This window comes from Solea senegalensis, unplaced genomic scaffold (genome assembly GCF_019176455.1).
Source record: "Solea senegalensis isolate Sse05_10M unplaced genomic scaffold, IFAPA_SoseM_1 scf7180000014943, whole genome shotgun sequence".
Lineage (NCBI taxonomy): Eukaryota > Metazoa > Chordata > Actinopteri > Pleuronectiformes > Soleidae > Solea > Solea senegalensis.
In genome coordinates this window covers 5,001-30,964 of record NW_025321176.1, presented here as the reverse complement: position 1 = coordinate 30,964, position 25,964 = coordinate 5,001, and the positions used below count along the sequence as shown (strand labels likewise).

Genomic DNA, 25,964 nt, shown 5'->3' with positions numbered 1-25,964 from the left:
TTTATGCTCTTAGAGTTCACGTCAGGTTCCAACTTTGTGCCAAGTCAAGTCTTGTTTATTCTCCTTCTGTAAAGAAGTGATTTTCTTTTCGCCTGCCTTCTCAAGAGGAAATAAAGACTCCTCGCGTCTCCTGTCTCATGCATTTGGGTCCAAGCAGTGTCTTCACCGTTCCTAACAGTGAGTATAAATCAGTATAAACTGATGTTCCTGGCTGATCAGTTGAAGTGCAGCAGGGGCAAACGCTCATACCTTGGAACAAATGTACTTTGTCTGGTTTTAGCAGCAGAGACAAGGCTCCTTCACAAACTCTTCTTCTTTATTTGTCACCAGGTCGCAGGCAGAATAAACGTGTCTGTGTAAAAGTCTTGTGAAAGTGGTCTTTTGAACGTCAACAAAAAGGGTAAACGATTCAGGAGCAACTGTTCTAATTCCTGTGTAGCTGCATGTCTCCAGCTGTGGAGACGGAGCAGATATGCATCCACTCATCAAAGCTGTTTTTTGTCTCTGAATTGTGTCTTTGGGTTGTGGAATTGTTGCTCTGACACAAGCACAGATTTGTACACATTGTCTCGTGGGCTTTGGGAGTCTGTGGTGGGCATTTTACTGTAATTAACAAATCAAATCGATAATCTATTCATCAAAAATGACATTTTCAAAGCATGCTGGCTGTAATCTTGTTTTTCACTCTTTGCAAGAGTCTCTGTTGGACACAAGGGACCATTTCTATGGTTCAGGAGGACACTAAAGCAAGTTATTAATGGCTGTGGTTGTAAACATACATCTCTGGGGAGCAGCGCGTCTTCAGCTGTTGTGATGGTCCCGATTTTGCCTTTTACAATCTTTGTATAGTACGTGTGTCCACGGATAAACACTGGTTTGTCCTTGACTTTGACAACAAAAAATATCATTTGTAAATCTTTATCCACGTCTGTTTGTCCCTGAAATGACCATGGTACTTTTTTAATTCTATTCAGTTTTATTTATTTTTTAATATAGCCCGACATCACAAACAAAAGTTGCCTATTAGGTCTTTACAGTCGGTCCTTAGACCCTCACATCGAGTGTGGAAAAATTCCACCAACAAATACGTAAAAAAAAACAAAAAACAACGTGCTGCAGCTAACACAGTAGGAGACTGAGCAGGGCTGGTTCCATGTCTCTTTAGTTCAGGTGTGGTTCGGTTGAGTGGATGACTTTAAGTCTTTAACAATTTAAGGCAGTAGAAGAGCAGTGTTTGTTGACCTAAAAATGAACTGTTAGTTCAATGTTTAGTCTCTTTCAAGGAATTTTTAGTTTGTATGCGCTTGACTATCTTCACCAGTGTGTGTGTGTCTTTGTGCCATTCACTGCAGGCCAAAAAGCTGGGTCAGATGTTTTTGTTCACTAGTTTGTTTTTTACACAAGTGTGGTTGTATAAGGTGATCAATAAGAGCAATACTGATTCCTTGGGTCTGACTGGGAGATGCACTCTTGCTCTCACTGTTAAAATGGCTGCCAGCAGGGACAGGAGAACCTTATCACAAGGTTCTCGGAATAAAGGCTATGTCTGCTTAAGTCCACAATATCTTAAGAACATGATAACTTTTTTTTCTTTTTTTCTTGCCATTAAATGAAGTTGGTTAGCATCCAACCATCACAGTGTCATTGTGATGTCAGTGTTGACACAAACTCACCAAACAAGACAGCAGAAAGCCAAACACCGCCTGTATGTCCACAAGATAAAAAATGATGGGTATAATTAGCAGAAATCTGCACCTGCTAAACTATTATTTATCCCCATGGGGCAACTTGTTGAGCTCAACATTCACGTTACACAACATTCAATCGTGTATTAAACAAATATAGATCTTAAGAATATGATGTATTTATCGCATGGTTAGACAGCGATTTCTGAAGTTTGTAAACTGCTAATTCCCCCTCTCTTTTCTCTTTGGACATAAAACGTCCAAAGAGAAAATCAGCATTTTTACCTGGTGGAGACATCTGCGTGTAACACAGACTTCAAACTACAAAGTCACACTATAACATATCTCAATTTCCTTCTGGAGGCAGCAGTGGAATTAAAAACTGAAAAGCTGTGATGAAAAGTAACTGATTTTCTCCACGGGATGTAAACAAAATTCACTTTCCGGTCAGAAAATACCATCTAAAGGCAAGAAAATAAATATTGCAGACTTTAAATAGAGATAGACTTTTTTTTTTTTTAAGATTAAAATCAGTTTTTCCTTCCGTCCCTGATGGCAGCAATGTTATCAATGAAAATCAGTATCTGGTCTACAGTCGGGTCCATAAAAACAGTTGCGCATGTGGCAGATTATCCCTTTAATATAATGTAAGACAGTCAAAGAATGGTTGCTGTCATTTTTCAACAGTTTCACATGAAAACTCCGGACAGGTCAGTCTTGGATTATTTATTACTTCCAAATGAAAATGAAGTCTCATCCTTTTTCTCTCTCATCCACTGACACTGTTCACCATCACAGGCACCATGTGGTCAGGAGAAGTTAGACATATCCCAGGAACACCCTGGAGGTATTTCTTAAAATTTGGAACAAATGTTCACTTGGATTCAAAGATGATCTGAGTGGAATTTCGCTGCTCAGAAATCAAGGTTACCGTGACCTCACAGAAAGAATCTCTTTACTACACTTATTACACAAGACATTTTTTTTTGTCAGATTTCCTTCATCCCTTCATTGGATAAAATAATGATGATTCATATACTGAAGGTCAAAGGTCATCTTGACATAATGTTTTGCAAAAACACATTATTGGTCTTAACTCAATACCATAATTCAGGAAACAGAAGGGGAGATTGTGATCATGTCCCCTGTAACCATGGTTGGCCAAGGCATCTGAACACGAGGCAGCTTTTCGAATGAATACAAATACATTGCTCAGGACTCACTCACAAACAGGGCCTTTATTCATTCATTTATTCATTCATTCATCTTCGACCACTTTATTCTCCACATGAGGGTCGTCAGGGGGCGCTGGTGCCAATCTCAGCTGGCATAGGGTGAAAGGCGGGTACAGGTCGCCAGTCCATCACAGGACCATGCAGAGACAAATAATCATCCACTCTCATACTCTCACCTACGGTCAATTTAGAGTGTCCAGTTTGCATTTTTGGACAGTGGGAGGAAACTAGAGAACCTGTAGAGCTCCATGCAGAAAGACCCATGTTGTGGCCGGGTCGTGAACCCAGGTCTTCTTGCTGCAAAGGTAAGAGTGCTAACCACTACACCAACAGAAGAAGCTGTTGTTCATTATATATTTGGAATTAAATTACGTGTGAATTTTAAATGTCAAGAAAAAGAGCTACAGTGTTTGTCACTGTGAAATCAGTGCAGTGGACAACGATGATCACAGCAACTAAATGTAATCATTTCTTTGGGGTTTTCGGGTTTGTTTCTTGGACACATTGAGACATTTGTACATGTCCCTGGTCGCCTGCGGGGCTTTGGGAAGCTGCATTTCCCTGTATTTTACAGATCAGACTGTTGCTTTATAAAAATAAATTAAAAAGTATAGACATGTTTTCTTAAATTTCTCCATGCTTCAGTGTTTTAAAGCATGATAAATCTTTTTTTTTATGTCTTGTTTTTCCACCCTGTGCATGAGTCTCTGATGGACACATGAAGGCGCCATTTCCATACGTATGGAAACCTCTTCAGTTCAGTTCAACAAGAAGCTAGAACAAGTTATTAACGAGTGCAGTTAATAACTTTAAAATAAGGTAGACTGCTTCACCACCCACACCAGTCAGCCGGAACTCATGTGAGGATTAATGAGATTGGTACAGAGAGGCTGCTGAGGGGGCGATTACGCACAATGTTTGCATCTATATCTGACCTAAGGTGAAGCTAGTTTGATTTTATTAATAACCAAGAAAGAAAACACGGGGCCATCCGTTGCTGTGCGTGAGCTCTTTGCATTCTTACATTTCCATTACGCACAGGAGAGCGCTCACATGCCTCCTGGTCAGGACGAGCTCTCTTGGCAGAAATGGAGCAACGCGCACGCAAGACGCCCCGGTCACTCATAACTGGACTACACGGAGTACGACGCTGAAACAACCTCCTTACCAATTTTTTTCCCATTTGCTCCTTTTTCTTTTAATTTCCCTGCGTGCGTAAAGTGTATGACTACTTCAGCCATGAGCCCGTGACGTCGGGAGTCGCGTCCTGCTGCTCCAAGAGGTCCCAGCACTTTAAAGTCCTTGAATATTTGTACTGTGAATATGTCTTTCTGTCTCCCTCCCTTCATCTGAACCTTGCTCCGCTGCCAGCATGGCCGCAGCAACCTGAGGAGAGGAGATGGATTTAGAGGTGAAGGATGCGAACGCGTCGAACTGTTTGTCCCGGAATGAGAGCGACCACCGTGGACTGAGCGCCTCACCCCCAAGTGGAGTGTCCACTGCGCTGGCCAGCGTGCTGATCTTCACCATCGTGGTGGACATCCTGGGGAACGTCCTCGTCATCTTATCCGTGTACAGAAACAAGAAGCTCCGGAATGCAGGTGAGGGATGAGGACGAGAGCAGGTGTTTGATTTATTTGAAATTGACCTACTTTTTGTTTGTGCATGAGCAGGGAAAGCAGCTGTAATGGCCAATATTCCATTGTGGACATTAAGATATTTATTTATTTGTTTGTTTGAGTATACAATATATGTTATATGCCATGGAGTGTTGATATTTCATTTAAAATGACTGATGTGAAAGAGAAATCATGAGACAAAAGCTCTGACCCAGGGAAAATCATATGATATATTGGATAAAAGATTCTTACGATCCAAATCACCAAACCGTTAAACCTCTGTGAAGAATATTTATCAATGCAGCGTTTCAAAGGAACAAAAAAATACAATCTCACACCATGAAATATGACAATATTATAGTGTGTTGATGTTACACACGTACACAGTAAGTATATCAATTTACATCTACGACAAAGTCAGTGACCCATAGGCTGTGATGTGTCCTGCTCTCCACTTTTCATTCATAACTATAATTATGTAATATAAGACGTATAGTGTGTGTGACCTCAGATTTTCAGTCCTCCAGTCCCAGTGTGATGGAGTTTCCTCAGCCTCGCTTGTCTGCGTCTGCATCTCTTCATGAATAATAACTCCCTCTCCGCGCCGTCTGGATTTAGCCACGGTTTCTTCACCGCAGATGAATCACTTTCCTCCTTAGATCGGGACCTGTATTGTGTGCATGGCCTCTTGTGTCATTATGTGAGTTTAAGGTCCATCACAGCCTTCACACTCTTCTTGTGTTACTTCTGATGGCTCCTGACAAACAGTATAGTGAAGGCATAGGGAATGTTTATGATCATCACTTTGACATATTTATTTCTGTCTGAGATTGTGACAAAGAAAGCTGTGGCATATTTGAGAGAGAAATTATAATGAGCAACACATGTCATCATTTCTTGAATCTTTCATTAGTGATTAACACTTTTAAAAATGTCTATTTGTTCACTGTGAGTGTGAGAAATGATTCACGTTAACGCGTTGAAGTTACACAAAGAGATATATCACAGGATTCTCCTTTCAAACGAGAAGTCGAAATCATACAAGACCTGTGCTTGGCTGCTTCACTGGAAGCTACCTTTAGAAAATCTCGATGAATTGAAGTTGTTTTAGTAAATGTGTAAGTCTTCGATATTTGTGCTTTGGTCACAGGTGTCACAGATAATCAATAACCAGTGAACACACAGTAGTCCAAAGTTATGCGCTATATATTTTAACTCCTATGTTGGAAATGTCTTTTATATACATCTGATCTGAAGTCCAAAACATTTCAGTTTATTTTCAACAAAAGGAGCTTTGGATGGGACATAGAACTGAAACATGCTGATTTTGTTGATTGTTTCCAAAACTAATAACATTATGAAACCCAAAGCCTGTTTGTTGTTTTCTGTGGAAAACCCCGCACAAATGCAGTGACAGAAGAATCAGTCACAGACAGTTTAAGCAGTGAGGCACTGCAGGGTCTATGGTTTAAAAGGTACAACATCACGATGCATGTTTTAATCTCTAGTCACAAGAATTGTTAAAAAATCGCATAAAAAGCATTTTATGATTGCACCCCCATGATGAAGAACGGCACCAAACATTGAGACATCAAAAACTCGGACAATGAAAATCAAGAAAACCTTATGTTGAGACGAAAGACGAAAACAATCAGCAGTAAAGGTAGAAATCGATAGAAAACATAGAAGAAAGAAATAGAAAATGATCACGACGCATGTTTTATATTAGTATAGTCACAAGAATCATTAAAAAAAACCAACACAAAAACTAGCTTGTCGTTTTACGATTACACCCCATGATGTTGACGAGAGCAAACATTGAGACATGAAACGAGGGACAATTCCAAAGACTTTTCCTAACTGGGAAAATAAAAATCAAGACAACCTTGTGTTGAGACAAAAGACTCAACTCAACAATCCCAGCATGACGCTGATTGGAACGTGCAGAATCATAGGCAGCAGGATTAGGTCAGCAAATGCTTTCGGAGTGGCAAGCTTTTAATTACAATTTGCGATACATTGCGTAACACGTCCAGCCTGCGCCTGTGTGCACCAGCCAAAAGCAATTTGGTCAGACATTTAGTAGCCAGAAAAATAATTTGATTATCTGGTTTGCAAAAAAATTATGACACAGTTCGCTAGACTTGAACAAGAGGCAGGGCTAAATGGCCTGTTCAAAAGTCTTCTCTCAACACTGGCAAGACTCTAAACGGTGCACTGATGCAGACCTCATGTCACTGTTCTCCGTCTTTAATTGGACTGACTGACTGGCAGACCCGGTCACACGAGGGTCCATCACCCTGAAACTCGCTCAATCTCATTCTATGAGTGTTCTTTTTTTTTCATTCCACGTGTGTCCTCGAGTCCCCGAAATCGTTACTGTCCTCAGCCTATCAACAATCTCCTCTCTGTTCTTATTTATAGGTTTGGCTTCCTTTTGAATCAATATTTAATTGTGCAGCGTCTCCAAAAGGAAAACAATGGACAGAGCTGAGGAACACTGCGCAGCTGCAGAAAATCTGTCGCCAGTGAAATTCACTTTCTCTGATAGATGGATGTTTTGTTAAGGGGTGACAGGCGCAGTGTTAAAGGACGGCGTCCCCTGGGCCGACAGAAACACATGATTTATGACCTCCAGTAGGTACAGTTTTGTGGGGGAATCTGTGTCAAGCAGACTGCCGGGGAAGAATTCCATCTCCTCTCTCTGCCACACACTATTCTGACTGCCGGTTTGCTCGCTCACACACATCGGCAAGACCCTTCCGCTCTGCTTCACTTGGACATACTCGCCTTGCGTGCTCCCTCCTGTGTGTCCAGCCTTTACAAAAGAAAACACGCATGTGCACACATTTGGGAGACGCTGGTGAATCTGAGTGACGAAATAAAAGTCGTTTACAACACATATAGGGGAGAGGAGAACTGGTGAACCATTCTGTGCAGATCGGCCTGCCAATGGGGGTTAACCAAACTAAAAATAGACTTCAAAATGCACTGATGACAGGGGGTGAGGGGGTTTGTATAGAGGTGTGTGTGTGTGTGTGTAGAGGTGTGTGTGTGTGTGTGGGGGCTTGGGAGCAGATGTAGGAAAGAATGAAATAAAGATTCTGGGTATGCACAGCCAATGTTAGGAGCTGTGGGTCATGGGGGTGTTTAAGGTCAGGGTGTGAATTTTGTGAAGTCACACATCACATTGAGTCACTCCACAGTCGAGAATAAAACCTCGATGCGCCCAGAGGGTGAGACGGGGACACTCAGTGGACTTGTGAGTCAAACCAGAACCCGATCTAAATTGTCAGCACAGGTCCGAGGGGAATATCACTTAGCACACCACATTAAACACGTCGTCCTCTCCTGGCCACAGAATACTGGACGACATTTGGCTCTCTGAGGTGTCAGATTAGGATTATCCGACCACACCTGGGTCAAGTGAATCGTGTCATGTTTACATTGACTCAAAAAATGGACGTAGTCTTCTGCTTGCTTCTGTTTAAAGGCTCGCAATTTAAACTGGAAATTCACAGACGTGCCGGCAACCAGGCACCTGCTGTCCACTGTGCACCGTGTTTTCATCGTCTATTATCCTCTTAATGTAAATATCATTTACATAATTGACATCATAACAGCGTTTGAGACGATTAACTCAAGAAAATGTGGTTAACTGCAGGCTCCATCCATTTTTATACACAGTCTTTGATTACATCTAATCTTTCCTTTCTAATGTGGTGAGATTTTTATGCAAGTCTACAGAATCCACAATCCTTTTTTTGTGACCGAGCTCTCACAGCAGACTCTTTTTGAGTCTTGATGGTCTGATTTTTTTTATCTAATACCCTTTCAGACATTGGGGGTCAGATTGGAGGACAGCCTTTGATGATGACGCTGGTGTTTTGGTTCACACAAGGCCACACTATCACAAAAAAGCATCTTGAGTCATTTCAATGTTAAACTTTTTCCCCCGGGGCCTCATGAACACGGGTTAATGAAGTGTATACAGTCACTACTAATTCCTCACCACTTCCCAAACGGTTACCTTTACTTATTCACGATCACTCGACTGACTAAGAAAAAAAAAGGCACTTGTAGTAATCAGCCTCACACTGTTGACATTCATCTGGATCCAAGCACCGCCAGCCCTCCCACACAAACATTTCATCTTTCCTTCAAAGGTGTAAAAATAGAGCTGGTTGAAGTGAAGCGTAGCATATCACATTTCCAGTATAAGTGGTGGCGCAGAGATGGTGGGTTTGACAGAGGCACATAAGCCCCTGGGATTCACATGTGCACACAGTGATGCAAGTTGTGGGATTGAAAGTCCTCCTCCTCAGCTGCCACGCTTTTGTTTTGTATCTTCTGCTTTGTGTTTGTCGCTATACGCACGCATCTTTATCCCCTTCTTGCTTCGCTGCGGCTCCATTGTTACTTTCCAACATTGTTCTTTTAAAAAAAGAGAACTATTCACTCAACATGAATGAAGGAACTTTAATATATATATATATATATATATATATATATATGTATATATGCTATAAATATGCTCACGTGCAGTTTTATACCACGGATGGTGGGGGTGATGAGAGGAACCTCCTGGTGTGATTCTGGTGAATCAGAGCTGAGTTTTGATTTGTGTTTTCATCTCAAAAAAGAAATGAAAGCAAGAATCTGTTGATTTGATGCAACATATTTCTTGACTGACAGTTTTCTGGGAGCGACACAGTGAGATCAGATAATGGTGTCACAGGATTTAAAGGCCGAGTGTCAGCTGTCCCTGTTGGCCTGTAACCAGTCAGGATGCAGGTTTAAATCCATTCAACTCACACTTGATAATAAAAGCACAACAATAGCAGGTATGACTCTATTCTGGTGTATCGGCACGCGAGTATCTATATTGGTGGCACTTTTACACGAACAAACATTTTGCTGTGAGTGCCGCAAGTTTGGGTGTGAGGCGCCTCACCCTTTAGCACCTAACCCAATGTCCACAATGTCCGTCTGGACTTTTGATTATTTTAACCATAAAAAGACCAGAGAATGTTCTGTAACTAAGTGCTTTTGCCCATTTTCCCAGAATAATGTTCAATATCTGTCAGTTATTAACAATTCACTGCACAGTTTTAACAAATTAAAATGAAGGAAAAACACTCTAGTTGTACATGAACAACAGATTGTGCATGTTAATTTTGAAATTTGAACAGTATAACACGTATTTACAATAACATTTGTACACATGTTCTACCAACTCTCTGGCGACAAAGATGCTGATTCTCCGAGTGAAATAATAACCAAACCGTCGCGTAACTACTTTGACAGAAAGTTAGGCTTGTGCCAACATGTCGTCAGCGGTACGCTCGGTTTTAAAGGGTTAATTTGATTTATTGAACAGCAAGAGGTAAGAAGGTTCTTCTTCTCAGCGGTGTTTTAGCATTTAGCTCATTCTTGTGACAAAAGGGGGGGGGGCAGAAGATTCTGGAGCACGGTCTGTCTGGCCAGCACACATGACCACACCGAGCCACATGATGCCAGCGAGGAATCAAACCTCTGCACTATGGCAAATGCACATTGTGAGCATCACAAACACAATCTGACAGATATTGCCCACTGAGCTAGAAGATGAAGAACAAATGCTTTATTTCATCAGGCTTAAGAAAGGACTTGTGGTTTTAGTAGCCTGTATTCATCTGTGAAGACCTGTGGCAAGCCTCTTCACAAATAACATGATGCATATTGCATTTAATGATGCGTACAAGTGTATACTCTTTATTTTCTTTAGGACTTAAGTTGGGCAAGTAGAAGTAACATTAGACTGTAGCTGTGCTGTATTTGTGGTGCCCGGGATTATAACGAGGATTCGACCGTTGCCGATTGATGCCCGACATTTAACGACTTTAAACCCATTGCGTTGTTTCAGCTGCTGTTGCAGCGAGCGAGAGCCTCGTGCGTTCACATTTTATCTTCAGGAGGTACTTCATATTACAATCACCGAGCAGCACCCCCGACATCTTGACACTAAATATAACAAATGAGCCACGTTATGTGTGAACCTTCACAGATTATTGGCAAAAAAGTGATTTATATATTTATTTTCTGACAAAGTGTGTGCTAAATGCTAAAAAGCTTTAAAAAACCTGCTCCAAACTCATCTCCGTTATCACAAACCTTAGCTTCTAAAAAGTGTAGCTCATGAGTTATTGCACAATGTCTCCTCAAATCTGATCTGGCACTTCTTTTACAAAACAGCAATTAAATTGCATTATAGTTCAGTGTATGTTCTTGGTATCTTAATTGTTATCTGACACAGCATTAGAATTTGATTTATTGTTTTATCCCCCACTCAGAGCAGCTGCACTGTAACAACATCAGACGTCATTTTCTCTGAGGAGAACCAGTGTCATACGACCACAGACTCAGACCCCAGGAGGACAGGAAGTTGTTTTGATATAATCGAACGTTAAAATGACCCATGTCCTGGTTTGTATGTACTAATCTGCTCTGTCTTTTGTCAGGGGAAACGCAATATTAAAATAAAGAACCATTTGATTTGCGCAATTTCATTGCAATGGACGGTCCAACAAAATCAAACAAGTGATTATTGTGGATGGGAATCCGTCCAAAAATATCAAAACATTACATTCACTACTATAAATATGAACGTCATGGTGGTGATAAATGAAAAAGGTAGGAAAAGTTTGGGCGCCATAAATATCTGGACCACATTTCTATCCCACAGTGGTTGAGATTTACTGCTCAAATCACACATCGAAATCTTTACTGATAGAAATAGATAAATATATGTAAAATACACCAATGAAACCAAAGCCACCCACCAAATGAAGGCTCGTTCAGTCACACAGACTGTCAAAGACTGTGATGATTAAGTGTCATTAAGCACAGCAGGGCCAGATTTGATAATGTGAAGATTTCCAGGAGTTCATTTTCACTTCAGACCTTTTTTTAAACAGTAACATTTATGCAAAAATGCACTGTTTTACAAGAATTACATTTTCATTGTCCCAATTATAATTTTTAAATGGAAATGTAACCAAATCTAAGCCACGCAGGAGTGAGAAAATGAAAAAAACTCCTTTCGAACTCCTTACCAGCTATGCTAATGGAGGCTAATGGGGGTGACTCGTGACAAGTCCCTCCCTGGCTATAAATAATGCATTATAAAACCGAAGCTGCGGGCCTTACAAAATCTCACTGAGGGCTGTGATTGTCCTGTGGGCTGGACTTCAGACCATCATTGTAAGAAAAGTAATTGGTTGTTTTTTGGAGCAAAAATCAAGAATATTCTCCTGGATCCAGAGTTGTTCAATGGAGAGTTTATAGTTAAAGCCTCACCATGAGTCTGAGAAGGAGCACAAGGCACAATCATGATAGTCTTTTATGATGGAAATCCCAGTCATACTCCAGTGAGCCACTTTATTTTAACAAATCTAACCCAGGTGGAGAGTGAAAAGGCATAATTGTGTGTCCAGTTCTTGTTGTCTGTGTGTTTCTAAACTTCTTCTCTTTCTCCAGGCAACATCTTCGTGGTAAGTTTGTCTGTAGCAGACCTGGTGGTGGCGTTATACCCCTACCCGCTGGTCTTGACAGCCATCTTCCACAATGACTGGACCATGGGTGACCTGCACTGCCAGGCCAGCGGCTTCATCATGGGCATCAGTGTCATCGGCTCCATCTTCAACATCACGGCCATCGCCATCAACCGCTACTGCTACATCTGCCACAGCCTCCACTATGACCGCGTGTGCAGCCTGAGGAACACTTGCTGCTTCCTGGGCCTCACGTGGCTGCTCACTGCCCTCGCCACTGTGCCCAACTTCTTCGTCGGCTCGCTGCAGTACGATTCCCGCATCTACTCCTGCACCTTCGCCCAGACGGTCAGCTCATACTACACCATCTCTGTGGTGATTATTCACTTTCTGATCCCGCTGCTGGTGGTGTCTTACTGCTACATGAGGATATGGGTGCTGGTGATCCAAGTGAAACACAGAGTCAAACCGGAGCAAAGGACCAAACTGAAACCAAGTGACGTGAGGAACTTCCTGACTATGTTCATGGTGTTTGTGCTGTTCGCTGTGTGCTGGGCACCACTGAACCTCATAGGACTGGCTGTAGCCATAAATCCTGCCAAAGTGGCACCCCACATTCCTGAGTGGCTATTTATCACAAGCTATTTCATGGCATATTTCAACAGCTGCCTCAACGCCATAATATATGGACTGCTAAACCAAAACTTCCGCAAAGAGTACAAGACGATCCTGCTTGGTCTTTGCTTCCCGCGTTTGCTCCTCATGGAGACGTCCAGGTGTGCTACAGAGGGCCTGAAGACGAAGCCCTCCCCGGCTGTAACCAACAATAATGTAGCAGAGATGAATGTATAAATAACTGTTTCGTGTGTCTGGAGCCTCATTGTGGAAGTCTGCAATGGTTCACCAAGTGCCTTTTCATACGGTGTTTATCATTGAAGGAGAGGACACTGTTTCATCATGTTTCTGTCAGTCATAAAACAACCTTCAGTTTCCATCACCGGTGCAAACTACTCCTTTGTGATACCAGCCCTGCTCTATTTTGATATGAGTCCACACAATTCTTCACAATCCTCACGTTTACATGCACAGTTTAATCGAGCTGCGGCCGTAGCTCGACTGAGTCAGGCAATCAGACAACTTGATGCGTCCGAGTATACGTGCGGTGGAAAAAAAACAATTTATTGGCCGCGTATGTCTGACTCCGCCTCCGTAAGTGGCGCTGTATTTTTCTATAAGCTAGTGCTTATTGAATCAGTTTCCTGTTGACATTTACGTCACAGAAGAATGAGGACGTGATGTGGTTCTGTATGTTTCGTACCTGCTGTTCATGCTAATTGTGATACAAATTAGGTCGAGCATGGCTCTTGTGGTTACTAGGTTGTCCAAAGAAAGACGTCGCCGCCACAGTTTATAGGTCCTCTCCTTCCACTTCCGGGTCAAAGACCGGAGAGGAAATCAAGACCTCAAGTCCAACTCCAGTCTGACTAAGCGCATGCATGCAGGAATAACCGGACTATGAATCGCATTATCCAGGTATGTTAATCTGACTTAGACTAGTTAGATTTTTGTAGGACTAACGTGTTTACATGACATCAAGAAAACCAAATTATTGTCTTAGTCTGACTAAAATAAATCAGACTTTTAACATGCATGTAAACAGACTGAATGTGTTTTTCATTATAGCGGTGTTTAGATCTTGTGTCGCCCGGTGACATGCCCACACTGTACACAATGTAATGTAGTTTTGTTTTTTGTCAAGATTGTTGGAGGCGACAGCAACATTGCACTAGTAAAGTGAGACGACTACACACAGGTTGCAGTATGACTAAAGACACAAAGAAGTCTCAGAGGTAAATTCTACTGCTCAAAAACAAGTCGTTCAGCAATTTGGTGGCATAAACACCTCTTACCTCTGCCCACCCCTGCTCTGCTGCTGTATACACACAAACGCTCCTTCAATCAGGTCTGATGGTAGTGGAGCTGTTTTCAGATGAAGGACTGATGGATACAAATACAGTTAGACCAAACAGAAGCAGAAGGTTACCAAGTTACGCAAGTTAATGCAGCGTTGAAGACAGACTCACTGACTACTTTAAGTGAAGGTAGAAAAGTACAAAAAAAAAAAAAGCCTTTCATTATTCACTGAAAATAACTAACTTTTGCACCATGGAGTGGAATCAGTTGCAAGATTTGTTTCTCTAAAATCCCTCAAACAGATTCAGCACATACCATATAGCCTATTTTTGGATGAGAGGCTTTCCTCTTCAAGTCACACCGTGGCATGTGTACATCACATGCGCTGCCTATTTGCACTGTTTGACCATGAGTGAGCCCATGTCAGTGATGCAGTGACAACAAAATAAATATGTATCATCTATTACCACAGTGTCTTTGATCTTTTACACGGTGAGATGTTCATGATGAGAGAATCTAAGGATTTGTCATTTCCACTCAATGAAACTCTTAATTTGACACTCTTTCATTCAGTTCTCGGTTCAGTTAACGCTGTTATTTGGATTGGAGTGATTTAGAATGTTAATATACGTGTGTCGGTTCATAAGTTGAATCTCATATTTAGTTCTCAGTGTGTGTGCATATCCCTGGGAGTATAGTAACGGTATTATTTCACCAGTTTGTCTTCTCACCCGCAGGCTCGTCCTCTGAGTAATGTTACCCTCACATAAAAAGCGCTGGGAAGACGTGGAGCAGCGTTTGCTCTGGTTTTAATTTGAGGAACTTGAAACCGCAGCAAACACTACAATTTCAGAAGTGGCTTTGTGTGTTAATGGCAGGTATGCATTGTTGTCTGCAAAGTTCAGTTCTCTCAACCATTTCAGACAATCCGTCTGGGAAGCAAAAGTGTATCCTCAGTGTATAGCAGCGTATTAGCTTTTCAGACTCAAAAGTTGAAAGGTCCTATAGGCGTCCCCCCGGGGGCCCTGGAACCTGAATGATTTGGGGAATGGGGGAGGAAAAGACGATAAATAAAACAGGGTGTTTGTATATTAAATGCCTCAGGGACATGATATGCATCGGGAGCCAGAGATGAAATTTTCTGATTGTGCAACTGTGCCCGAAAACATGTCACCCGAGCTGAGATGAGCTCTGACAGTCTAGCAGCATAACTTTCACGCGGCGAACAAACTATGAGCGGTTCACCTCACAGGGAGCCTTCAACATGTCAGCGTGACACATTCTTGATATGATGCACTGTTGCTGGAATATTAAAGACATTTTCACATTCCTGGTGTCTAATTTATAAATATTTCAGCACATTCCTCATTTGCCGTCAGATCTTTTTTGTATTCTGCTGCTAAGTTTTGGATACGTCGTCTGATGAATGAATAAACTGAAGCCTCACGGACGATTAGAAATGCAGGAACATGAATCCCAATCCAATCTCGGTGAGTCAGTCAGGTGCTGTCAAAGTTTCAGAGCAGCAGCAATCACACAAAATGGTTTCTGTTGCCATGCAGTCTTCGAATCAGTGTCTCTGATGTGGAAGAAAGAAGCTGTCCACATGCCAGTGCAAGGTCAGCCACAGATGAGTGGCTAAAGGGGCTTGAGGGGAGATGGCAGTGTTGGCTCGACCACACCAGAGTCAAAGACTAATGGCAGGGTCACCCTTCTTTTTCTCTTTCCTCTCAACATTACATTCTTTCTTTCTTTCTTTCTTTCTTTCTTTCTTTCTTTCTTTCTTCTATTATATGCATTCTGTTCCCTACTAAGACATCTAAAAATAACTTCACTTTGGAAAATGGTGTTTTCTTCTTCTGCTTTTTTAAGATGAGGAGATTGATAAATACTCTGACAATAAATGATTTATTTGTGTATTATATCTGGATTGTTTAATTCTAACAAAAAAACAACATATATATACATATATATATAAAATAACATGGTGACTGTTTTCTCTCTCTATAAAGAGCAAGAAGTACCTGTTTACACGCACATATATATCTTTGTAAGATAGGAAATGGCATTTTGATTAAAACAAAAAATAACGTGGCAGGACAGATATTCCCTAGAAGATAAATCAGGAGACAATCCAAAGTCTGGGATGAAAAGCTGAAATGACTCGTCTCTCCAACCACACTGTCATTTTGCCTGTGATTTAATGTGAAAGGCAATAGCTTGTGGAGACATTTTTCTTACAGTTAAGTTCAAGGACAGTGTGAGCTATCTGTGCTGTCCTATGCTATAAGATCCATCATAACTCGTCACTTCATTTTGCCAATTTCACTTAATGGATGTGGGTCTGTCAGGCTGAGAGTCACATTCTCTTTCTAAGAGGGGTTTTCTTTATCTTTCCCTCTGTAACATCAGCTTTGTTTAGTCCTGCGTTGGCTGCTGCTCTGCAGCTAAATCCCTACATGTTGTCATATAAGGATATGTCAAAGCTTTGTATTATTAAATCATGAAGTTGTTTTGAATCAGATGTGCAAAGCCATGTGGAAAAAATAATACTCCTCTCTTCTTCCTTTACTGGTTCATTCCCTTCTCTTCTAGAGAGACCTCGTAGAAACACATTCTCATTTGTGGGAGCTAGAGATTATTTCCACAGCGGTGGAACCCTGTCACAAATGTGATTAACACAAAATGGATGCACAATGAGCCGTTATATGGCATAACAGTGACATGGCCTGATGGTTGTTCCTCTTGTCTTTCACAGAGGAATTTCCACAGCTCTTGCACAGCAGTGCATTTTCCAAGCAGTGGGGTCTCACTGTGGGTCTGCTGCCACAAAAGCAAGTCTCCTAATGGATTTTGTGCATCAGGTTTAGCTCTCCCTGTGTTCTCATGCATATGATGAATGCGTACATGTCCCGGCGGGCTCAGGGTCACAAAAATATCAGGAGGTTTCGAGTGTTTTGGGTCCAGGGATGTCAGGCAGTGCAGGAAGTGGGGGATGATAGTGATTATTTGTGTCAGATTTATTGTCTTTATTTTTATGATCAGTTCATACACAGAGAGCTGGGGTATGGATGGATTTGTAAATATTTATTTCTACTTCTACTTGACAAAATGCTTGCTGAGGCCCGAGTTCTATGTAACTGGCTTGAAGAAGATCTTTGATTCACAATACACAAGTCATGTGTTCACACTAAGTATAATCAACTACACATACTCAAAAGCAAAAGCACAAGTACTTCTTTTGCAGAGGAACAGCCTCGGACAGAATTGCTTACATTTTTTTTTTATTACCAGATTACATTACTTGATGATATGACACTGATGCAGCAGAGCTTTTAAAGCATATTGAGGTGTCGACCTTGGCGTCAGAGGGTCACAAGTTAAGTGCCAAGAGTTGTGAGATGCTTAATTGTTTTCGCCTATAATCTTAGATTTCTTTTTAGATAATTCCTCTTTCTGGGCCCAGACTCTTAATTTAATTGTAATCCCTTAAGTGTGTTTGAAAGGGAAAATCAATGCTAACAAAAGTTTGAAACAGTGTGAAATACACTTATTTGATTTCTTGCAGATTATGGGCTCATTGAACAGCAGCCAGGTCACAGTATGAAAACCTGTCCATTTTCTACTGCTTTAATCTCCACATGAGAGTCGTGGGGTCCAATCCCAGCTGACATAGGGCAAGAGGTCACCAGGATTACTGCAACTCCCTCTACTTTGCCATCGATTAATCATTGATGTCTCGCCTGCAAGTCATGCAGAACACTGCAGCACGTCTTCTGCCTGGGAAGTGCAAATGTGAGCATGACACACCAATATTGGCCTCACTCCACTGGCTACCAGTTTGTTTTAGGATTGATTTTAAAGGCTGGCACCTCAATATCTGGCTGAACTCAGAGCATGTAGGTCGGCTAACCAACTGCTTTTAGAAGTCCCAAAGTCCTTTGCAGTGGCAGCTCCTTGGCTCTGGAATGCCCTGCCCTGCCACGTTAGAGGAGCCCAGACTGTTGGGCATTTTAAATTGCCTTTTAAAAAAAAAGAGCTTCTATTACTCCATCTGGTTTAACACAGGTTGAGTTGGACTCCCAGTGTTTTGGTTTGTTTGTTTTGCTTCTTATGTGTTTTTACTACGCTCTGTATCGTTTTTAAATGTTTTATGGTTTTGACTGTTATTATTTTGTTATTTGTACAGCACTTTGGTCAACCTTGGTTGTTTTTAGTTGATTTAAGTCTATCACAGGTCAAAAAATCACTCTCACAGTCTCACTTATGGTCAATTTTGTGCGTCCAATTAATCTAATCCCCAATTCTACATGTTTTGGATTGTGGAAGCTTCATATTGAAAGACCCTCAAACCGGGATCTGAACCAGTGACCTTCTTGCTGTGATGCAACAATACTAGCCACTGCACTACCGTGTGTCCCCAACATGAAAACCACTGGTGTAAATAATCTAACAAACGATGGCTGCGTTCCATTTTGCTTCCTCAGTTTCAGGGTGCGTGTGTTGTCATGAGTAATAATTGTGTGCTTTTCCTGCTAAAAATGTGTCTCATTGGCTGCTGTGAAAACGATTAGATGGTAATACTTCATCAGATGAGAAGACTTACTTTCCATTGTGGTAGCATGCGGAAACAATACACCAGCTCATAGATTTACTGACATGAAATAATACAGTTAATCATCCTCTCACCATTCGTGGCAGCTGTAAGTGAACAACTATATGAAAATCATCAAATATCGTACTCTAATTTCAAAGGGAAACTTCATTTACCGCAATGGTCCTGCACTACAACACTATAAATATGTCCTGCAGAAGGACACTGGTGCTTGATCAAAAACAACAGGTGTGGCGTGTGGGGTGCCTCTGCTTTGACTGAAAGCACATGTGACATGTGGAATGCAAAAGGCATCGGAGTCCAGACACAGAGAGAGAGCCATGAGAAACACTACCAGAGGGTCAGAAGTCTGGATCCATGAGGAAGGACAACTTGAACTTGCAGTAGAAGACCCTTGAATGACCACATATACACACTGCAAGTCCATCGAGAACAGGGCTTTTATTTTTTGAACCCGTTGTGTTATTCAAATTCCCAAACCCACCATAACAGGATGAACATGTGCGTCTAGTGACTGCACAAGCTTTGTCTTCTGTGATTTGTGTTTCTTTTTAGCCCAAGGATCACTGCAATAATCTTCAAATTCATGTTTTCCATGTGTTTCCAGAGAAAATATATCCAGGGAATTGATCTGAAATCGTTTCTAATAGCTTATTGTTTGTTCAGATATTTTTGCTCTGCCACGAGAAGAAAAGATACGTTAAAAGACTAATATTTGTTTTTTGCAGACAACAAAGTACAGTCAAATCAATACACATAACATGAGTGGGACTGGTGCAGATTAATAACTGCAAAGGCCTTTGTTCAATAATAAAAGAATCTATGAAGTATTTTAAGCAATTATCAACATCGAAAAAATTGTTTATGCTCTTACTTTATGTTCTTTATCAGTTTCATCATAATAATTCCTTTGACAGGCACAAAAATGCAATGACGCAGTGTACGAGCACTGAGTATATAAAGATGTCAAAACATAAACGCCTGTGACAAGAACATATCTACAGCTCTTAAGCAGTGTTCCAGTGGTGTGTCTGATCTTTTTGGGAGTGACGGAGGGTTTAGAATGGAAAAAGCACAATTCATTACAAAACAAAAAGGGCAGAACATAATTGTGAAAAATGTTCTCACTGCTTCATCCAGCAACAGATCAGAGAATAATTCATTTCACTGCAACAATGCACCATGTCTTCTGAGTCAGGGTTTGGTCTTCTGTCGAGTAACTCCTCGTGATTAGAATTGCCACAACGAGCAACATGACTATTGAGAACACACTTCTCTGGATTGTTCTTAGTGATTCTCTCCGGTCTCCTGTGAGCGTCTTCTCACATGAAATGTGTTTTGAGGAACCTGCTGAACACGTGACCGTCGAGAACAAAGCCAAAGCCACTCACTGACACTCAGTGATGGAGATTCAACCAGAAACAGCCGGTGCACTGACACTAAAATGCGTATAGTTGGCACCAAATGGACGAAATGACTCGGTAACATCTGCAAATTGAACCAGAAAAAGTCTGCAGCATTGCATTATTCAGGAATGAAGGGGAAAAAGAGCACTGTACATGGGCATTGTGCACACACCGTCATGAGGACATGGAGGTTATGTCATGTCATATTTTTAATTCCCGCAATAAATGATCCTTTAATAAAGGATTGACTCATGGTTTTGTGTATTTACAGCCTGGGAAGAGGAGGAACAGAGAGAAATGTCAGCCTAGGACTTGACATTAAGTGTTTTCATAATAAGAACACACAGTTCATACTTGAACAGAGTATTTGCTCTTCAGGCTCTGAGCCTCATCACAGTGAAATATTGGATTCTGTGTCAGCTTTAACATAATACTTTGCCAGTCAAGGGATGTATAATGATTTATGGAAAATTATATTTATTTTTCTTTGGTTGCTTTGACCCGTATGATCATTGTCCTGTGAAATGATGGCATGCCATACAAAGAGTTTTGATGTACTTTTCTCATTGCTGGAAACTTAACATAAATGCCTAATTCTTGGAGAGTTCTTGATGTGCTGAGCAGTCATAATGGGCGCGCCCCAACTGTAGTGTATGGACTAACGCTTCATGTCTATAGATCAGGGGTCTCAAACTCAAAAGAGGTCTTTTGGGTGCAAATGAAGGAAATGAGAAAAGGTTTTAACAAAGTAGGAAATTAGTTTAATATTCGTAGCACAATATTCCACCGTAACACAATAATGATATTCATGATGATATTTCACAGAATTTCAAAGTAAAAGTGTTTGTTCTGATATGGAAGATACACAGTTCACAATTAAAAAAACCAAAAAAAACCAACATGTTTATGATGCATATTGAAATCAAATATTCAATAATAACATAAGTATATATATATATCTATATCTATATATAGATATAGATATATATATATAAATATAATTTTACATTAAGTGCTGTTAATGACAATAGGTAAAACTATCAATTGCAGCACCAACAGAAGCTTAAACCAATTGTTAACCATAAATACAACACTTGTAATGAATAATATAAACCAAAAAGCGTGGCCAATATAAAACACAGCCCTTACTTGAAATACATACACATAAAATGATTTTCTTCTTTTGCTTCAAAAACCAAGTGATTTTTATTTTTGAGTGATATACAAATGTACTTAGTCTATATAGTTTAATAATTTTCTGCCAATAAACCCTCCTAAAGGTTTTATTCTGGAACTGGTTTGTATAATTTAATATGCCTGTTATTACTTTAGTTTTGCTGTTTGTCTGTCTCATTGCTGAGGAATGACGCTTAGGCTGCTACGTCTGATCTCGCGAGACGAGACCTCGTCATGTGACGATCCCGTAACGTGACTCTGCGGAAGTGACAACATTGCGCAGACGAAGCTAAACGTAAACATAAGCTGTCCTCGTTTGCGCGTTTAAATTAACACCAAGCCTCATATCAGCTCAGCAATGGACGGACCCGTCAGAGCACCTTCAGACTACGCAGCCGGACCTCCACCTTATGCCAGAGGGTAAGAAAGCACGGCGTTACAAACGTTATAAACGAGCAGTTAGCATTAGCTCAGCCTAATTTAGCATCCCAGTATGTCAGCGAAGACGCACACCTTCATGTCCCTGCTGCAGTGAAACTGTCCCTGCTGCTATCAAAGAGTCCTTCATTTGTTTCATTAATCAAACCTGCCGACACTAAATTTTAAGTTCAACCATATTATGTCCCCCAAATGCACAACTTCACTGAAATAACGTGGGCTGAAATGTAGCGTTATCAATATCCGGTTTTCTAAATAAAATAACAGTAAGTATATACAACATAGAAGATAATATTAAGATAATTATATTTTATTGCCTTTGTTATTATTGTTAATGCTTATATTTCTGTTTTTGTCTCTGTGTCTTAACTGGATATCATTGTAAATGAGGGTCATCCCTTTCCTAAGTATACATTTCCCTTTTAGTAGAAATAAACCATGTCTATCATTTATATTAGATTGGTTGAAGGACAAACAATCAGGTGTCCCACATCTGGGCATTGTATGAAAGTGTGAAGAGTATGGGTGTAAATGGGTGAATTGCAAAACTGTAGTGTAAAGCAGCTTTAAGTAGTCATCAAAACTAGAAAAGCACTGTATAAAATTAAATATAGACCATTTTCCCATTTACCAAAGTGCCAGCTTTGCATGTTTTACATGCTCAAATTTTTGAAGTTTCATCTGATGTACAACACAATTCTGCATACATTTCAGCAGTGATTGTTGGATTTGATTTCAGGATTTTTTTTGATTGTTTCACTACCAGAGTTTACAAATGATTTCATTCATTCATTTCATAATTTGGTGTTAACCCACATTACAACATTAATCAAGGACAAGGGACATCCCCACATCGGGAGATAGTATGTCTTGATCTAGTCACTTCTCAACAGTGAGGTGGCTGTTGTATGAACTCATCTGACTCATGAACTTATACACCTCTGCAGAAATGAAGGCTCCCTGGTTTCAGCCCTCAAGACACTGCTGTTCTTCACTATCCTCATGGTCACATTACCCATCGGACTGTACTTTGCATCAAAGGCGTACATCTTTGAGGGTAAGGTTGTGGGAAATGTTTGTAACACTACCTTGTTTGTACTTGCAGGTCAGCATGAGTCACCCTGGTGTTATTCTGTTTCAGTGATAATGAATATGGAAGGAGGTTGCTGCCACAAGCTCCTCTCTTCCTCTTCAAGTCTTTGCTTTGTTCCTGATCAGTTTTGTATTGTAACCAGATCCTAACTGATTAGGTTTTATTGTTGTTATCCAATTATTGATATTATTCTTGCAGAAAATCTGATTACGGTTTCACCTTGTGATTAATCTGCAGACCATTTTCCAGAAAATGAGTTCTGTCTACGTTGACATATTCCTAAACACAAACATATTCAGTATATTGAGTGATATAAGGGAGAACAAATTCATAAATTAAACATCTGACACACCTGGCTTTTAAAGGGCGTGAAAAGCAAAATTCTTCTTGGCTTTACACCCAAAACAAACCCAGGAATCAAGTAGCAAAATTGAAGTTGGACATTGCCTTATTGCACTTGTGCCACACATTTTAGAGCATGCACTATAGATTGTCTAAATAGAGTCTTTCCATCTGTATCGCTGAAACATTGTCATCTATGCATCTTGGAAAGGTGTGAAGACGGGTGAATTCCCTCAGGACAAGATCCTCTGAGCCTTTGTTTGCAGTTTAAAACCCAAAGATTATATATTATAATAGATCATATTTACTTTTTTTAATTTAAGTGTATGACAATTTGTTGGCTTTTATTTTTTTAAACACAATGTTTATGACACCACTATTTGTAAATTATTCACAAGGGGCTAACATACCCCTACAACAACTCATAGACCCACATGTTTTGTATGCATTTCCCCCTTCATCCAATCATGCAGCAGAAATGTTGTCAGGAAGATCCAGGTCAGAAGATTTGAGTAAAAAATATTTCAGTCTCAGATTACCTGGTTTATGTTTTTCTGAAACTGCATCTCTTGAGATGTTCACACACAACAATCCAAAGAATGTGCCTAGAAATCTTTTTTAAATGATATTGCAAGTAGACCCCCGTTATACCACCTTGTAGCAGCATGTGTCCTGAATCATTTTCCCTTTGACCTGGCCATGTGACTGTAAGCATAGAAGCAGAACAAAAGTAATTTGGAATGTACAGAGCAGTTTCAGGGAAGTAGTAATAATGGTGAGTAAGGACTCAGACGGAGGTGGTAATACAGATGGAACATTATGCATCCCAACTGCCATGAACCAAAAGAAGAAGAATGTTCTTTTTAAGTAAGAATGTTGCAAATGAGAATTACATAATCTTTCAGGAGCAAGTTGCAATGAATTCAAAATTTTTCTCACCTTTATTTTGAATATCACAGCCTGTTAGAGCATTGTCATTCCTTTATTATGGCCACAGTTTATACTTGTATATTGTAATAACTGCTTCCAGCATAACAGCATGTAAAAAGGTCAAACGGAGTAGTTCACTGGCCTCCTCAGTCACCAGATCGGAATCCAACAAAAACATCTTTTTGCAAATTGACAGCTGAAAAATCAGCTTAAGCTCTGTGATGTTATCACATAAAACACGGAGCTGATACTCAAAGGGTGTTTCCAGCACCATGTGACAAATAACTGAGGCTAGTTGGAGACCAAAGGGTGAAACTAGTGTTCCTAATAAAGTGATCCCTTACATATCCGTAAAAGGTGAATATCAGGTAATTAGATAAAAAGTAGTGGTAAAACAAACCAGTTTGAAGCAGAATCATATAACTGTTTTGCTTAAACTTGGCTTTATGATAGTACAACTATTTGGACAGTGTAATGTGATTCCTTTATTTTGGTTCCCTTTTGGCTTTGTTTTGTGTTATTCTTATGTTTTTTGTTGCAGAAAATCAACATAAAAATTGCAATATTCTATATCCAGAAAAAAAAAGCATATCATAGCAAGGCTTGTTATGATGTCACGACACAACACAACACCAGCTCTGAGGAAAAGTACTTGTGTCCTAACTGGCATCTTGTTAAAGCCATGTCATTTTATGACAGTGACCAAAATAGGAACCGCTAGTTACACAAATATTGTTTGTGCCTGTTCTGTTGCCTATTGAAATTTAGGATGATTAGTATATCAAATATGAATGAATATGAATATCAAGAATTCTGTAGTCAATATATCAGAGAAAAAATACTTATTATTTTATAATAAGTATTATACTTTATCAGAATATCTGTTCAAAAATACAGTACATTCATTCTTTGGTGAGGTTTTTTAAAATATTACGCCAGATAACAAGACTAAAACACAACGAAAATGGGCAAAATATGAATATCAAAAAAAGCAGCTGTGATATGGACAAGATATTTGGTCTTTCAAAGTTGAAGTCATGTCACATAGTCGTCTGATCTCTTTGACTCATCCTCTCCTCTTCGCCCCTCTTGTCCCAGGTTCGATGAAGATGTCGAGCTCTGACAGCTACTTCTACGCCGCCATTGTTGCCGTGCTCGCTGTGCACGTGGTTTTGGCTTTGTTTGTTTATGTGGCCTGGAACGAAGGCGCACCTAAAGGCAAGGGCAAACATGATTAAGGCGCGTCCGTATGAGCTCGCAAAGACCTGCGGAGACAGATAGACGTGGATCCTCACGGACCCCCTACACCTCGGGCTCCAGCACGAAACATGACGACATCTTCCAACCTGACTGTTAGGGGATCTACTTTGAGCTTTGTGGTTAAAGCTTAAATCTAGTGTGTAGTTCTCAGGGTCGGGGGAGTAGAGGCTGTTGGATGTGTATGTGTGTTTTTTGTTTTTTTGTCACCAGCCTCAGCAGATCTGCTTTCTGACTTTCTGTTGTATGAAAATGTAACTTTTGTTGGCAGAGGGCAGCCCATATTTTTAAAGAGATTTTCTTATAAGTTGCCATCTGGCTAAGTTCTGTGAAGAGTGTGGAATGCAGGGAAACATCTCGGGCTTTTGATAATGCATGCACACACACACACACACACACACTGTATGTACTTGTACTGTGTATGTACGAAGGAGTTGGTTCCAAAATACAACACTGCGTCTATTCTTTGAATATTTGTGCTACTGAATAAATCATACCGTCTTCAAATTTCACTTCTTATCAGTGTCAAGTTATGATTCTAAACCCATATGTGCACAAATGTAATGCTGTATTTTGGAACACGCCTCTCACAATGTCATGTCATTATAATAATATCATCCATTTGTTTGTTCTGTCAAGTCTTTTTTTTTTTTATAGATATTTTGAAACTTCAGACTATTTAATGTTTTGTATTGAATATGTTTGGTGAGATTGAGGATTGA

The 25,964-nt window shown here is 40.3% G+C and overlaps 2 protein-coding genes across 2 annotated transcripts in view; both read left to right on the top strand.

Moving 5' to 3' along the window:
• The first annotated feature begins 4,043 nt into the window (after positions 1-4,043).
• Positions 4,044-13,285, top strand: mtnr1c (melatonin receptor 1C). The gene is made up of 2 exons (XM_044016997.1): positions 4,044-4,521; positions 12,058-13,285. Exons 1-2 carry the CDS (start codon positions 4,320-4,322, stop codon positions 12,921-12,923), a joined length of 1,068 nt encoding a protein of 355 aa, XP_043872932.1. The 5' UTR covers positions 4,044-4,319; the 3' UTR covers positions 12,924-13,285.
• Positions 13,286-21,434: 8,149 nt separating this feature from the next.
• Positions 21,435-25,964, top strand: part of vma21 (vacuolar ATPase assembly factor VMA21) — a 4,598-nt gene continuing 68 nt past the window's right edge. Inside the window, exons 1-3 of the mRNA XM_044016998.1 lie at positions 21,435-21,602; positions 22,568-22,677; positions 25,084-25,964. The exon at positions 25,084-25,964 is cut by the window's right edge and continues 68 nt beyond it. Of these exons, the coding sequence (XP_043872933.1) occupies positions 21,541-21,602; positions 22,568-22,677; positions 25,084-25,223 (312 nt within the window). The 5' untranslated portion in view covers positions 21,435-21,540 and the 3' untranslated portion in view covers positions 25,224-25,964. The remainder of the gene's footprint in view (positions 21,603-22,567; positions 22,678-25,083) is intronic.

What these genes read in the sequence shown, in the direction of transcription:
- mtnr1c (XM_044016997.1), top strand. Translation starts at nt 4,320, where the DNA reads ATGGATTTAGAGGTGAAGGATGCGAACGCGTCGAACTGTTTGTCCCGG. An exon ending in CAAGAAGCTCCGGAATGCAG is followed by an intron (nt 4,522 to 12,057) that starts GTGAGGGATGAG and finishes CTCTTTCTCCAG; the next exon opens with GCAACATCTTCGTGGTAAGT.